This window comes from Clupea harengus, chromosome 13 (assembly GCF_900700415.2).
Source record: "Clupea harengus chromosome 13, Ch_v2.0.2, whole genome shotgun sequence".
Classification (NCBI taxonomy): Eukaryota; Metazoa; Chordata; class Actinopteri; order Clupeiformes; family Clupeidae; genus Clupea; species Clupea harengus.
Window position 1 is genome coordinate 19,836,429 of NC_045164.1, and position 15,473 is coordinate 19,851,901.

Below are 15,473 nucleotides of genomic sequence, written 5' to 3' on the forward strand. Positions count from 1 at the left end.
AGGGCTGGAGGGGTGTGTGTGTGTGTGTGTGTGTGTGTGCCCTTCACTAATCCCTGTGCAGCTGCCCAGTTCCTCCTGCAGAAATGTGTGTGTGTTACAAAGAAGTATATGTGTCTGCATGAAAGTATGCACCTGTCTGAGTTTGTGTGTGTGTGTGTGTGTGTGTGTCATTGTGGTGTCAGTGTGACCTGCTTCAGATGCCCCCTTTACCCCTGAGCATTGGGGCAAATACGGTCCTCACGGGGCAGTTCTGCATGTGTGCAGTTTCGGAGAGATCTATTTTTAGTGTGCTTGTGGGTCTTAGATCCTGTTATTCTTATCAGTATTGACCAATACATTATTGAGGACACACACACACACACACACAAATACAAACTCTACACTTGGGCTATACTGTACAACACACACTGAAGGTGTGAGACCAGTCAAGCGACTGACAGATGAGTGTGTGTGTGTGTGTGTGTGTGTGTGTGTTAAAAAAAAGACAAACAGGACCAGGTAGAGATCAGTTCTTTTACTCTTGTCATTTTTTAGAGGCATAATTGTGAGGGACAACAGTGTGGACAGCACCATATTTTGCATACACACACATACACCAGCATCCAGATGGACCCACACACGGACGACGCACGCACACACACCCACACCTCTCCATTCACTCCATGTCTCTACGCTGGGGTTTCAGTCTAAACTCCTTGCTGTCTGTCTGTGGGCTTCAAACACCAGAGTGAGGCATCTCAACCAGACCGGGTCACAACAAAAACCTCTAACATTATCGTCTGTTAAAAAAACAAATCAAAACAATTACACTACAAAAAACAAAACAATTAAACTACTACAGTTCCTAACATCAGTCCTCACACAGAGGAGCGCGTCTGTGTGTGATCCTGGACAACTTAAAGGGAATCCACAGACACATGCGGCCCAGCTCACACATTGGTCTTTGTTCTACCAGACTTCTAGCTCTGCTTCTGCTGGCACAATAAAACGAAATTACACAGATGGAAAAAAAAATAATATATATATTTATATATTATATATTTTTTTTTTAAATGAAAAAGATGAAAGTCTCCCGGGCAACTAGGACGTGTTATGTAAACTGTAAGTCTTGAGTTTTCTGAGTTCTTAACTAAAATTAAAATTTCAAAAGTTTAAAAAAAAAAAACGTTAAATGTCAAAAGTTGTTTCTCCATTGGACGGAGGAGGAGGAGGAGGAGGAGGAAGAAGAAGAAGAGGGCTGAGGCACAGGAGTCTGAATGTGGGGAGAGAAAAAAGAAAGAGAAGAGAAATGAGGAGAGAGAGGGAGAGATAGGGTGAAGGAGAAAGAGAGGGAGGGAGAGAGATAGGGTGAAGGAGAAGAAGTGAGAGGGAGGATAAAGGGGAGTAAGTCAGAGAGAAAACAAAATAAAGGGAGGGAGAAAGACTGGAAGAGAGAGAGAGAGAGAGAGAGAGAGAGAGAGAGAGAGAGAGAGAGAAAGGAGTGGGGGATGTTGGAGAAGGCAATGTTGGAGGAGGGCATCTGTTCCCCAGTAGAGCCGCCAGGACGCCATCTTGGCTCTTCTCCCCGCGCAGCTGAGAGGGGGGTGAGTGTGGCCATGTGGTCATGTGATCAGGGGAAGTCGGGCTTCTCAGGGAAGGTGCAGCCGGCATGGCGAATGATGACGTTAGCGGCGTAGTGGCCCGCAGAAACACACTCCTCCAGAGTCTTGTCCTGAACCAGCTCAGACAGGAAACCTGCAGGACACACAGAACGGTCAGATACACACACACACACACACACACACACACACACACACACACACATAAATTCACACACACACAAATACTCATTTACACACACACACACACACACACACACACACACACACTTCCAGAGACTTCTCCTGAACCAGCTCTGATCGGAAACCTGTAGGACACACAACATGAGGACACACACACACAAACATAAATTCACACACACCCAAATACTCATTTACACACACACACACACACACACACACACACACACACACACACACACTAATTTACTGACTTACTCACACACACACACACACACACACACACTCACAAAAGGCCTCTACAGTCTTCTCCTGTACCAGCTCAAAAGGGAAACATGCAAGACACACACACACACACACACACACACACGCACAAAACATGCACATGAACAGATAGATACACCCACATTACACACACCTGCAAGCACACACACATACAAACACACACATACAGTGCGCTTAAGCAACAGTAATGAGGATTGAGTTGTAAGGATGTCAGATTTCAAGTCAAACTGTTTTAACACATCTGCACATCTGTCAGAAAGCAGCAGTTTGAGATGACAGACCTGCTGGCACACACACTCACACATATGCTCACACACAAACACACACTCACACATATGCTCTCACACACACACACACACACACACTCACACACACACAGAAGCAGGTGCTGATTAATAGAGGTGTCATGTATATGAAGGCAAACATATGAAGACGCAGAGAGAGATACAGAGAAAACAAACCCACACACAGATTCTTTTAAACAGTGTGTGAGTGTGTGTGTGTGTGTGTGTGAGAGTGAGAAAGAGGAACCTCGGCTTCCTACCTCCTACAAAAGCGTCTCCGGCCCCGTTAGTGTCGACGATCTTACTCTGGTCAATCTTCAGCACAGGGAACATCTCCACGTCCTTACCTGCAAAACACACACACACACACACACACACACACACACACAGGGTTAGAAATCAGCCAATCACATACTGTATATGCACATCACTGACTTCTACTTCTACTGACTTCTATAGTTAGGTATGTAATTGAGGAGTTATGTCATGTACAGACTACGTGTATGTAGGTACTAAGCTCAGTACAAACACACACACACTCTCCTTTTCTCTGACACACATATACACAAATTTCATGTAAAGAGTGTGTTACTGATGTCTATATACACACACACACACACACACACACTAGCTCATGTGTGTTATAGACACGGGTTCACAGACTTGTAGACCTAAGGGCCCAGAGGCCCACTGAGGTTGGAGAGAGCATGTTAGTGCAGTGGAGCGTGTCCAAGGGGTTTTGTGTGTTAGTGTGCATAGTGTGTGTGTGTGTGTGTGTGTGCATAGTGTGTGTGTGTGTGTGTGTGTGCATGATGGGTGTGTGTGTGTGCATGGTGTGTGTGTGTGCATGGTGTGTTTCTGTATTGTGGTGTGTGTTTTCCATGTCATGTTGTGTGTGTTTGTGTGCATGGCGTGTTTTTGTATTGTGGTGTGTGTTTTCCCTGTCATGTTGTGTGCATTTTGTTCTGGAGAGAAACAGTGTTGTGTGTGTCCAGGGTGTTGTGTGTATTTGGTGAGTTTGTATAAGTGATGCACGCTAAGTGTGTGCTTTAGTAAACTGAAATTTGTGTGTCTGTGTGTGCTAGTGAAACGGAAAGACAGGGAGAGGGAGAGAGGGTGTGTGTGTTTGTTAGTGTGTAGACCAGAGAGGCTTCACACGGACAGAGGCAGTGCGTGATGTGTGTGTGTATGTGTTGACCACAGAGGCTGCGTGCTAAAAGAGGGAGTGTCGGCTTGTTTGTGCTGTGTGTGTGTGTGTGTGTGTGTGTGTGTGTGTGTGTGTGTGTGTGTGTGTGTGTGTGTGTGTGTGTGATAGAGGGAGGGTGTTTGTACTGGCCGTGCTGTAAAGAACGGTCTACTGAACTCCATGAAACCTACTCCCTAGCATCTCTCTTCAAATCACACTTCTAACCACTACTGAGTGTGTGTGTGTGTGTGTGTGTGTGTGTGTGTGTGTGTGTGTGTGTGTGTGTGTGTGTGTGAGTGTATGAGTGTGTGTGTGTGTGTGTGTGAGAGAGTGAGTTTGAGAGTGAGTGTGTGTGTGTGTGTGTGTGTGTGTGTGTGAGTGTATGAGTGTGTGTGTGTGAGAGAGTGAGTTTGAGAGTGAGAGTGAGTGTGTGTGTGTGCGAGAGTGTGTGTGTGTGTGTGCGTGCCTGTGTGCTTTTCATATAGTCAAGGTCGATGTCAAATTGATTAAATGATGCGCCTCACTGAAGCCGGGGATATTTTGTCTTTGAGGTTCTGAGTTGTAGCTGTGTCTTCAAATGGTAGCATGTGTGTGCGTGTGCGTGCGTGTATGTGTGTCTGTGTGTGTGTGTGCACATGCGTGTCTGTGTGTCTGCGTGTCTGCGTGTCTGCGTGTGTGTTTGTGTGTGTGCGTGAGTGTATGTGTCTTCAAGTGGCGTTCTAGTGCAATGTTCCAACTTGGACATGTCTGAGTTGTGAGTGGTCTCAACCACGGCATTAAAGGTGTAGCTAGATGCCGTGTTAAAGGTCACGCCTCTGGTTTCTGCCTTGGCGGATCGCTGTGTACAAGGACACACTGGGGCGTCATTATGCTGCCTCTGTTAGGGTCAGCATCAACAAGTGGAGGCGCCATAATGAAGGGGCTTCCTAACGTGAGAACGGCGGGATCTCTGTGTCAAAGGCTAATCGTGTCGAGGGTCTTTGGCACAAAAGGCAGCAGGGATACAAAAACTCTGTGCTTTGAAATGTATGTGTCCTCCACCATGTGCATAATCCAAGAAGGTAAAAAAATAAATAAACAAAAAGACTAATAATATAAATTGAAACCAAAGATATTTACAAACAGCTGTATATGTACAGCCAGTATTACAGCTTAGTATTAGTACTAAATGAACACAGTACAAAGATATCAACCTCACGCTTCTGAAGAGGATAGAGAAGAGCATACACTAAGCTCACCAAACAAACTCTCACTGAAGAAGCTCTTAGCACAGAAGCCTCCCAACTACTACCACGCTAACCCTTTTATCAGCTAGCTGAACTTACGCCTAATTGGCCCATGCCACACCACAGGCCCACAGCACAGGGGTGAAATCAAAGAAATACACATTACACAAAGTTAAAATGGTACCAATTATAATTAGAACAAAGTCAGGCCTTCAAAATAATGATAACAACAGTTATAAGTCACATTCATCTTTGAAAACCTTACAACTTAATTAACTGAATTATAAACAACTGCACGGGCGAACCGTCCAAACCATGAAGCACACCTCCTAAGACAGGAAAAGATCCAATGGCGGCAAGAACTCATTCAAGCTTGTTTGTTGAACAAGCACGGTATGTACACTGTCATTATTTTTCATATGCTATATGCACAATTGAATAACAGTGATTTGAAGGAACAACATTTGTGCAATAAAAAGGAGATTTTGAACAACGGTAAATGAATGAACGTGAAGTGAAATGTTTGCCGTGGTGTTCGTGATAAGTGTGCACCCCTATGCCTTCACACACGCCAGCCAAGATAAACCAGTTCAGAGTATTATGTGCGGATGTACAATAAGGACTGTCGAAGTCTCCGCTGACAGTTAAAAGTATAACAAAAGTCCATTGCGTCCGCCATTAGTAAGAGCCTAGGAAACACGGCATCACACTCTGTGTAGAAAGGACTAGTGTGTGTGTGTGTGTGTGTGTGTGTGTGTGTTGATTCTGACTGTGTGTGTTAACATGCTCCTCCTCTGCTGAGGGATTGCTGGCTGGAGTACACTCACAGAAGCACAAGGAGACACTCACAGAAGCACAAGGAGACACACACACACACACACACACACACACTCACTCACTCACTCACTCACTCACTCACTCACTCACTCACTCACTCACTCACTCACTCACTCACTCACTCACTCACTCACTCACTCACTCACTCACTCACCTAGAAAATCTAAGACACCAAATCTAATTGCTAGTCTATCACACCCCAAAAGCCACCAAAGACATTTAAAAGAGTGAAAACACTGAGATTTCCACGAGGCTCAGACTAAATAAATGTGTTTGTGTCTGAACCAGACTGGGTGTAACTGGCATGTCAATGACCTCTGGAGGTTGAAGACTGACAGTTAAACTGGGCCGCTTGGCGACGCTGAGCGCCGCTGGGTGCCGGGTGGGCTGCTTGGCGACGCTCAGCGCAACTGGTTGCCGGGTGGGCTGCTGAGTTGCTACATCGAGACGGAAGAGGATCGTCTGGAGGCCACGTCTCATGAATGAATGCATTGCGAGATGAGACGCCCGTCGAAACAACAATGAACTCTCAGGAACCTATTTGGGTGTATGAGTGAGAGAGTGAGTGAGTGAGAGAGTTTGTGTGTGTGTGTGTGTGTGTGTGTGGGTGTGTGTGGTGTGTGTGTGTGCTCCCTCTTGATATGCAGACGTGTCTTTGATAATAAATCACTAAAAGGGAACAGGAGAATAAAAGCAAATCCATTTAGAGTCAGCTAATTAGCGTGGGAATGAATGTGGCATGCACACACACACACACACACACACACACACACACACACACACTCACACAGGGAGCCATCAGCAGCACGCCTCACCTCTTTAAACAATTAACTCAAGGCGCGTGTGTCTGAATTAAGTGACCACTTGCCGCTAGTCAATTATTTTACAACCCTGATAAAAACCGCACTGATTAAGATTCAATTATACTTCCCAGCCTCCCTCAGTCTGCACGCAGCCTCCTCCTCCTCCTCTCAGTGCGTCCCACATGGCACTGTACAGGGCTCCCACCCATTTTCAGCCACAACCTTTGACCTTTGACCAATGACCTTCAATTAAATTTCCATGACATTCCACATCCACACAGAACTGACAACTAGACGACTGTAAAGAGCAATTTGCCAAAAAGTTTAAAGGAACCGTGTGGAATTGTGGACTGCACCTTTACGGCAACCCCTGGACAGAGACCTGTCCAGAGAGCCCCAGCTATGCACTGGTGAGGCTCAAGCATGCTGGGACATGCCCATGCTGTCCTGGAGGTCTGAGTCATCATGGAACAACATTCAACAAGGCACGCACACACACGCACGCACCCTGGCACGCACACACACGCACCCTCTCTCTCTCACACACACACACACACACACAGTCAGGCTCAACAGAACTAGGGCTAAAGAGAAGAGAAGGCAGAGGATGAGAGAAAGAAGCCAGGGAGACGACGCACAAACGATGCACTGACCATCTGAGACGGACACGTCTAAAGCCAAACTACACCGGCATAAAAAAAACGAACTGGACAAGCTAAACATTACTCTGGCATACAGACCGTACAGCTGTAGCACTCTCCCTCTCATTAGAGTCGAACCGGAGCCGTCTGGGAACCTGAGCGGGGCTATTCTAAGTGAGACAGAACCCCCAGGAAGGGCTGCTTATCTGATAGGGAGTCTGGTTTCTTTAAATGAGCCTGCTTTAGCTGTCTCATGCCTACAGAAAAAGAGTGTGTCACTTGTCTGATGTTTACAGAGGATAGCCAGAGCAGTGTGCCAACTGTCTGTGGTCTATAGATCAGTTATATAACTGTCTGTGGTCTAGGGTCTATAGTATATAGCAGTGATATAACTGTCTGTGGTCTATAGAGCAGTGATATAACTGTCTGTGGTCTGTGGTCTATAGAGCAGTTATATAACTGTCTGTGGTCTATAGAACAGTTCACAACACTCTTGTTAACCACAGAAGGTTTCATTATATAGCCACTTCTAATCGAGAATATGTTGCAAATGGCACTGGCGTTGTCAGGCCCTTGGTCTTTTGGTTGTGATAAAAGAAAGGTAGAGGCGGAGGAGAAACTGCACTAATTGGGTGCAACAGCGACAGGCTCAAGGGGCTTTCCCACACCTGTGCCAAGAGCTGGAGATAAATCAAACATCTGATTTGAAACATTTTGCTGAACAATCAATCAGCGATTTCGCTGTTTGAAGTCTATAATATTGTATTAGCTGTCAGCCCTTCATCAGCGGAGTAAATTGATGTGTGTGTCTCCATCTTACACAGGCCTAACAGCCTGATGTCCATGTATCCTGTCTGGAGTCTAATGGTGTGTGTTCATTGTGGGTGGTTCCCATAACCTTCCATTGTCTCCAACAAGCTACCCCAATTGTTATGGTAATGTAGACTGTGTGTGTGTGTGTGTGTGTGTGTGTGTGTGTGTGTGTGTGTGTGTGTGTGTGTGTGTGTGTGTGTGTGTGTGTGTATGCGTAGGTGGATGTGTATATGTATGCAGGATCATATGAAAAAGCGTGACAGTGGGAGTTTATGTGTGAAAGAGTGTATAATTATGCAAGAATGTGTGTGTGTGTGTGTGTGTGTGTGTGTGTGTGTGTGTGTGTGTGTGTGTGTGTGTGTGTGTGTGTGCGCGTGTTCCTGAGAGTGACATGTTAGTTGGTACACCTCTCCTCTCTGAAACCCAAACACCAGACACTAGACACCTGGAAAGAGAACGGACGAATCACAGAAGACTGTGGGGAGCGCTGACCAATTAGGTAGAGGCCCGGGAATTAATCTGACCAATCACTCATTCTGGCGTCTGACTAAAGGCGGGTTTCGTGTCCTCTCTTCTCATTTGACCTTGTTGCCACAGAACACGACATGGACAAAAAAGGCCACTGCAGTTAACATCACATTTACCCCCCTGCCATTTATACCCCCCTCCCCCCCTCCCATTTAAAGACTCTGGCATTGAATGGCGCTCGGCGCTCCCCCTGTGTGCGGCCCCTGTGGGCACAGGTGCTGCGTGGCATTTTAATGGGCACTCGCTTTCCACTGCCTGCTCCTGCAGACAAACACTGGCACCCCTCGCCCTTTGTGTTCCTGTGCCAGGGGCTGGTGCTGCTGCCACTGATGCCATCCCTGATACTGGCACTGACTGCACAGGAGACGCACGCACAAGCACTTTTACACACACACACGCTCATGCATGCACTTTTACACACACACACACCACACACACACACACACACACACAACACACACACACACACTGCTGGTGTGTTATAACTTCCCTGTCCTGGTGCTGTTCCAAGGTGTTTAAACAGGCAATGCCATACCCCACTGAAGACTCAGCTCTTATCCAGCAGAGAGAGGGACAGAGTTGGCCAGAAGGGAGAGAGGGAGGGAAGGAGGGCCAGGTTGTGTGTGTGTGTGTGTGTGTGTGTGTGTGTGTGTGTGTGTGTGTGTGTGTGTGTGTGGTGTCTCTGTCTGAGAGAGAGGGAGGGGCGGTTGTGTGTGTGTTTGAGAGAAACAAAGAGAGTGGCAGAGGGTGAGGTTGTGTGTATGAGAGAGAGAAAGGAGGACAGAGAGAGAAAAAGGGGGATAGAGAGAGATGGTATGTGTGTGTGTGTGTGTGAGGGAGAGAGTGTGTTTGTACGAGAGAGAGAGGGAGGGTATGTGTTTGTGTGTGTATGAGAGAGAGGGGGTAAGTGTTTATGTGTGTATGAGAGAGAGGGTATGTGTGTGTGTGTATGAGGGGGAGGGTATGTATGTGTGTGTATGAGGGGGAGGGTAAGTGTGTGTGTGTGTGTGTGTGTGTGTGTGTGTGTGTGTGTGTGTGTGTGTGTGTGTGTGTGTATGAGAGACAAGCCCTTTTTAAGCAGAGATTCACTAGACTGCCGTTAAGAAGACCCCTCATTATGCCGCCTTCACTTGTTTACATGGAACCAAACAGAACCAACATAAGACCGCCACAGCGTCACATAGTGTCTCGAGACCAGTTGCAACTTGGACATGAAAGAAAATAACACTAGAATGCCACTTGAAGTCGGAGCTCGGAAATAGAAACCCAAAGAGTCCAGAGTTCAGCTTCAGTGTGCTGCATCACCTTGACATCGTTATGAATATGGCGACGACCCTAACCAACTTATCGAAGGTTGAAAATCATTTTAAATGTGTGAGAAGATGCATGAAGAAGTAGTGTGCCAAAATGAACAAGAAAGAAGCTGTAGATAATGATTGACAGCCAGCAGATAGAAGGAAAATCCATTGATGAGTCATCACCACATAATTGTGTTTACATTTGGCTCGAACGCATTAAAGTCGGAGCTGGGAAATATCATCGTCGGACGTCGTCTCGAAAGCGTCATAACATCTGCGTCTGAAATAAACAATGACAGGTGGACTCCGTGCCGCGGGGCCTTGAAAGCCGTGCATATTTATAGCAATGCTCAGACTCAGCAGAGCTGTGCATCATGGACAACATGCTAATCAGATTTGTGTGTTCTAAGGACACAGTAGTCTCAGTAGTCACAGGCTTCGTTGTGGTTAGCTGCTTGGCTTTTTTGGTTAGCTGCTAGGCGGTTGTGGTTAGCTCCTTGGCGGTTGTGGTTAGCTCTTTGGCGGTTGTGGTTAGCTCCTTGGCGGTTGTGGTTAGCTCTTTGGCGGTTGTGGTTAGCTCTTTGGCGGTTGTGGTTAGCTCCTTGGCGGTTGTGGTTAGCTCTTTGGCGGTTGTGGTTAGCTCCTTGGCGGTTGTGGTTAGCTCCTTGGCGGTTGTGGTTAGCTCTTTGGCGGTTGTGGTTAGCTCCTTGGCGGTTGTGGTTAGCGGCTAGGCGGTTGTGGTTAGCTGCTAGGCGGTTGTGGTTAGCTGCTAGGTGGTTGTAGTTAGCTCCTTGGCGGTTGTGGTTAGCTGCTAGGCGGTTGTGGTTACCTGCTAGGCTGCGTCACACCCCCATCCTGTCATGCCTGCTCTCCCTTTTACACAGACGTCCATCCTGTGACTACCTCCACTGCCAGATTAAAGGCGGAACAACAATGATCCCCCATTCCTTTTATACAGAGCGGCGAACGGGGGGAACTTTGTTAACCTTTTACTTATCGGTCTATTTGATCTGTGTGTGTGAGTGTATGTGTGTGAATGTGTGTGTGAGTGAATGTGTGTGTGTGTGAGTGTAACAATGTGCAATAACGCATGCTTAAATAGGGTGCATGAAGGATATACAACCGGTGAAGGTGTCTGTGTATGTTTTAGTGTGTGCGTGTGTGTGTCCCTCTTGTCCTCCACGTTGATTAAAAATGGCAGGCATATGGGTATGTAAGGAGGAGGGGCTGGTGTGTGTGTGTGTGTGTGTGTGTGTGTGTGTGTGTGTGTCTGTACGTTCACTAGTGTCACCACTGACACTGTGATTTCAGATCAAAGCAAGGAGACGCCGCGAGAAACAGAAGCCAAGCATGGGACTGGTGTTAACGAGGAGGTATCCACACACACACACACACACACACACACACACACACACACACACACACTCAACTTGCAGGTGATACTCACAACTAGGACAAATCAAATTCCGTCGGGATTTACAAGAATGTATTTATAACCCTGGAGCTGCTGAGATGGTAGTCATGGCATTTAAAGATGTGTCCAGCACACACACACACACACACACGTCTGTCTGCACAATCACACACACACACCAGAGATGGGGACTTGAGTCTGCGACTTCCGAGTCGTACACACACTTGAGACTTGTCTCGAGACTCGTCCTCGAAAGATTTCGGGCAACAAAAATGCAGCAACTCTACCATGGCGAGTACACCTGCAGCTGTTGTGTTATATGTCATAACATCCTGCAGCTGTTGTCTTATATGTCATAACCTATAATAGAATGACACAAGGCACACGCAAAAAGAATTGCTGAATGCATCATCTGCGGTAACAACATCAAGGAAGCAGGATCAGCCAAATCAAACTTTATTAGGCACCTAAAAAGGTGCCTATGGATGGTTAGTAAACATGTTTAGCTTAGCATCAGCTACCTTACGGTAGCTTGCTACTAACTTTGTAGCTAAGGGAGGTTCACTTGATTAGATTGGGGTTCGCTGACTATTTTGAGAAGATGAGTAAGTGTATGCATTGCACATGGACGGCTCTGTATTGAATGCAGGGAACCTACTTCTAAATGAGACCATGTCCAATGTTTAAAGGGTTTAATGCTATACTATTCTGCCAATAACGACTAACTCGGTCTGTCTGTCTGTCTCTCTCTCTCTCTCTCCACACACACACACACACACACACACGCGCCCACACACACACACACACACACACACACACACACACACACACACACACACACACAGAGTGATCTGTCTATTGAAGTGCTCCATGGAAGCAGCTTATGAGTATTAGCGCCCTGTGAGGCTTTAAAATGAGTCCTTTTATTTGATAATTCTGGGATAAAAAGACAGTTTCCTTTTGAGAAGAAGCAGCAGCCAGGGAATGAAAGGCCTTTCAGTGGGATAATGGATGGTGAGAAAGAGAGAGAGAAAGAGAGAGAGAGAGAGAGAGAGAGTGGGAGGGAGAAAGAGTGAGTGAGCGAATGAGAGAGAGAGAGAGCGTTTTAAACCTATAATCTGCCCAAATGAACTAATTTACCCATTCATCCCTTTGCTTCGTGTACTGAATGAGAATTACAATGTTACCAGTTACTCAGCCTAGTCAGTTACAATACATATGAGCCCCACCTAGCCTTACAAATCCACACACACTATCTCCTATGTGTGTGTGTGTGTGTGTGTGTGTGTGTGTGTGTGTGTGTGTGTGTGTGTGTGTGGGTGTGAGAGTGTGTGTGTGTGTGTGTGTGTGTGTGAGTGTGTGAGTGTGTGAGTGTGTGATGGTGTGAGTGGGTGTGTGTGTTCAAACAGTGCATCCAGAAGGTATTTTCACATTTTATTGTTGATATGTTGCAGCCTTATACTAAAATGGTATACATGCTCACTTTGTCCCTCATCAATCTCCACTCAATACCCCATAATGACAAAGTGAAAACCGGAGTTTTGAAAGGAGAAACTGAAACATCAGATTGATTCACACCCTCTGCTACGACACTCGACATTTAGCTCAGGTGCTTCTGTCTTGATCATCTATGCTTCCACACCACACACAGAGGGAGGGAGAGAGGGAGAGAGAGAGGGAGAGAGAGAGAAGAGTGAGAGGGAAAGAGAGGGAGTGAGGGAGAGAGAGGGCGAGAGGGGGAGAGAGAGAAAAGAGGGAGGGAGAGAGGAGGTGAGGTAAAGAGAGAGGGAGGAAGAGAGGGAGGGAGAGAGAGACACAGGGAGGGAGGGAGAGAGAAGAGTGGAGAGGGAGAGAGGAAGAGAGATAGGGAGGGAGAGAGAAGAGAGAGACAGAGGGAGGGAGTGAGAGAGAGAGAGAAGAGGGGAGGGAGAGAGAGTGAGAGAGAGAGAGAAGAGGGGAGGGGAGGAAAAGAAAACAGAGGGAGAGAGTCCTGCAGGAAGAAGTGGAAGAGCAGAGTTTATTTATAAGAGCACAGGGCTTGTAAGGACAGGCGCATGGTGTGTGTGTGTGTGTGTGTGTGTGTGTGTGTGTGTGTGTGTGTGTCTCTCGGAGGGACATCGCTACAGAAAGCTGACTGACAGGACAAACAGACTCAAGGACAAAGCCAGACACACACACTCAAGACACACACACACACACACTTCAAGAGAGACACACACATCCCGTTGACAGACACACTCTCATAAGGATGCAGAGTTACTGTCAGACCATCTCTACAGTGATGCTATTCTGTCCCTGTGTGGGAGGTGGGAGGTGTATGTGTGTGTGTGAGTGTGATGAGTAAAACTGCTCTCACACACACACAGCTGAACAGTCTAATACTCAAACGCTCTGTGCAAAAACATTGTCTTCCTCTCTCTCTCTCACACACACATGCAAATAAGCTTATTGTTCATTGGCCCTCCTCCACCTCTTCATAAGACAGGTAGCCAGAGAAATGTGGTGTGTGTGTGTGTTTGTCTGTGTGAGTGTTTTGGTGTATGTGTGTGTTTGAGTTTGAGTGTGAGGGTGTGTGTGAGAGTGTATGTACTGTATATGTTTGTGTGACTGTGTGTGTATGTATGCGAGTGTGTCTGTGTGTGTATGTGACTGATTGTGAGGGTGTGTGTGTGTGTGTGTGTGTGTGTGTGTGTATGTATGTATGTGTGTGGGTATATGTGTGAATGTGTGTGTGTGATTGTGAGGGTGTGTGTGTGTCAGCAGGTGTTGCTTCATTAAAGCCTCCCCTATTTAGAAGCACTCATGAAAATAATTACGGCACAGAGACAGAATGAGAGAGAGAGAGAGAGAGAGGGAGAGAGAGAGAGAGAGAAAGAGAGCGTGAGTGAGGGGGGGGGGGGGTTAGAGATCCCAGTACATCGCCAGTAAGAAAAACCCTGGTTATGGCAGCTTTGCTTGTTTAAACTGAACTAAACAAGACCGGCGTAATGTTTATTGTAGCGTCTATCTTAACGTATAACGCCGTGTTTGAGAAAACACTGCACTACAACGCCACTTGAAGTTGAAGCTCTGACTCAGAAACTCAGAAACTCTCCCCGACGCCAGTGAGGAGCGTCACTTGATTCATTTTGACATCACTATCACTATGGCGACGAACGTGCCTAACACAGGCCTTGACTAAGAGGCAGAGTGTCAAAATGGGAAAAGAAAAAAGTTGTGAATGATTATTGATACCTAGCAGATAGAAGCAAAATCAATGGATTAGTTAAGACTCATCACTGTGTTTAAAGTTGGCTCACGATCAGTTGTCTCGAATGGACCATAACTCAGGCGTTGGAAACGAAGCATAGCTTACCTTTTACCTCCAAAACAACGGGTGAACCTAGTGTCAGTGGGCTCTTGCTGGAAATAGAAATGTTCGGACTCAAGCAAAGTTGATGCGCGTCATTTTGGATTTGTGCGAGCAATGTGTTCTAACAACACAGTAAAGTCTTGCTAGGCTGTTGTGGTTAGCTGCTATGTGGTAAGCTGCTAGGCTGTTGCGGTTAGCTGCTAGGCTGTTGCAGTGAGGGGGGTTGGGGGTGTAAAGGAAGAAACAGGCAGACAGAGAGAGCGAGAGAGAGAGAGAGAGTGGCAGTGGTCTGAAGCAGAGAGAAAGAGGGAAAAAAAGAAAGAAAGGGGGAGGAGTAGAAAACTAAAAGGAGCAAAGAAGTCCCTGCATGACTGTGTGTGTGTGTGTGTGTGTGTGTGTGTGTGTGTGTGTGTATAAGTATTCAAGTCTGTGTATCTATGTGTATAGATAATGCAGTCCGCGATTCTAATCGGATTCTAATTTTTGTTAAATCCAGAGAATAGCTCTTCACGGTCCTCCAGCTGTCCATTCAGTTTGTGTTTGTGCTCAAAAACACTCGGCTGTTGGTGTCGGCCCTCAACGATAAACAAACAGAGTGCCTCGGATCGAGCCATAAACTATCTACAGGGAGCCCTGGGAGTGCGGAAGGCCTAATATTTATATATTATTTTTAAAGATTTATTTTTTGGCTTTTTGCCTTTAATCAGACAGGATAGTGAAGGTAGGCAGGAAATGAGCTGGAGGGAGAGATGGGGAGTCGGATTGGGAAATGAGCGCGGGTCGGATTCGAACCCGGGTCCCCGTGGGTGTTTAGACCCATACATGGTCGGTGTTGCTGCTTGCGCCACAGCTCCTCCCTCAGAGGCTTGATATGTCAATAACCTTTTGCCAGAATCACCGACTCCACTGTTAAGCTCACAGTACTTAATCGAGGGGTCTTCCACAGAGCGGACAGAAGAAGGTATTGTGTGTGTGTGTGTGTGTGTGTGAGTTAATCCAACACTCAGCAGGTCAAAGGTCAACATAGC

General features: G+C 46.6%; 1 protein-coding gene across 4 annotated transcripts in view; it reads right to left on the reverse strand.

The window, feature by feature from the left end:
* Positions 1-499: 499 nt before the first annotated feature.
* The window catches only part of adka (adenosine kinase a), an 87,504-nt gene continuing 72,530 nt past the window's right edge, over positions 500-15,473 (reverse strand). For all 4 annotated transcript variants that reach the window (XM_031578640.2, XM_031578641.2, XM_031578642.2 and 1 more), the window contains 2 exons: positions 2,608-2,694; positions 500-1,734 (listed from right to left, as the gene is read on the reverse strand). In XM_031578640.2, coding sequence (XP_031434500.1) covers positions 1,610-1,734; positions 2,608-2,694 — 212 coding nt within the window. In that variant the 3' untranslated portion in view covers positions 500-1,609. The remainder of the gene's footprint in view (positions 1,735-2,607; positions 2,695-15,473) is intronic.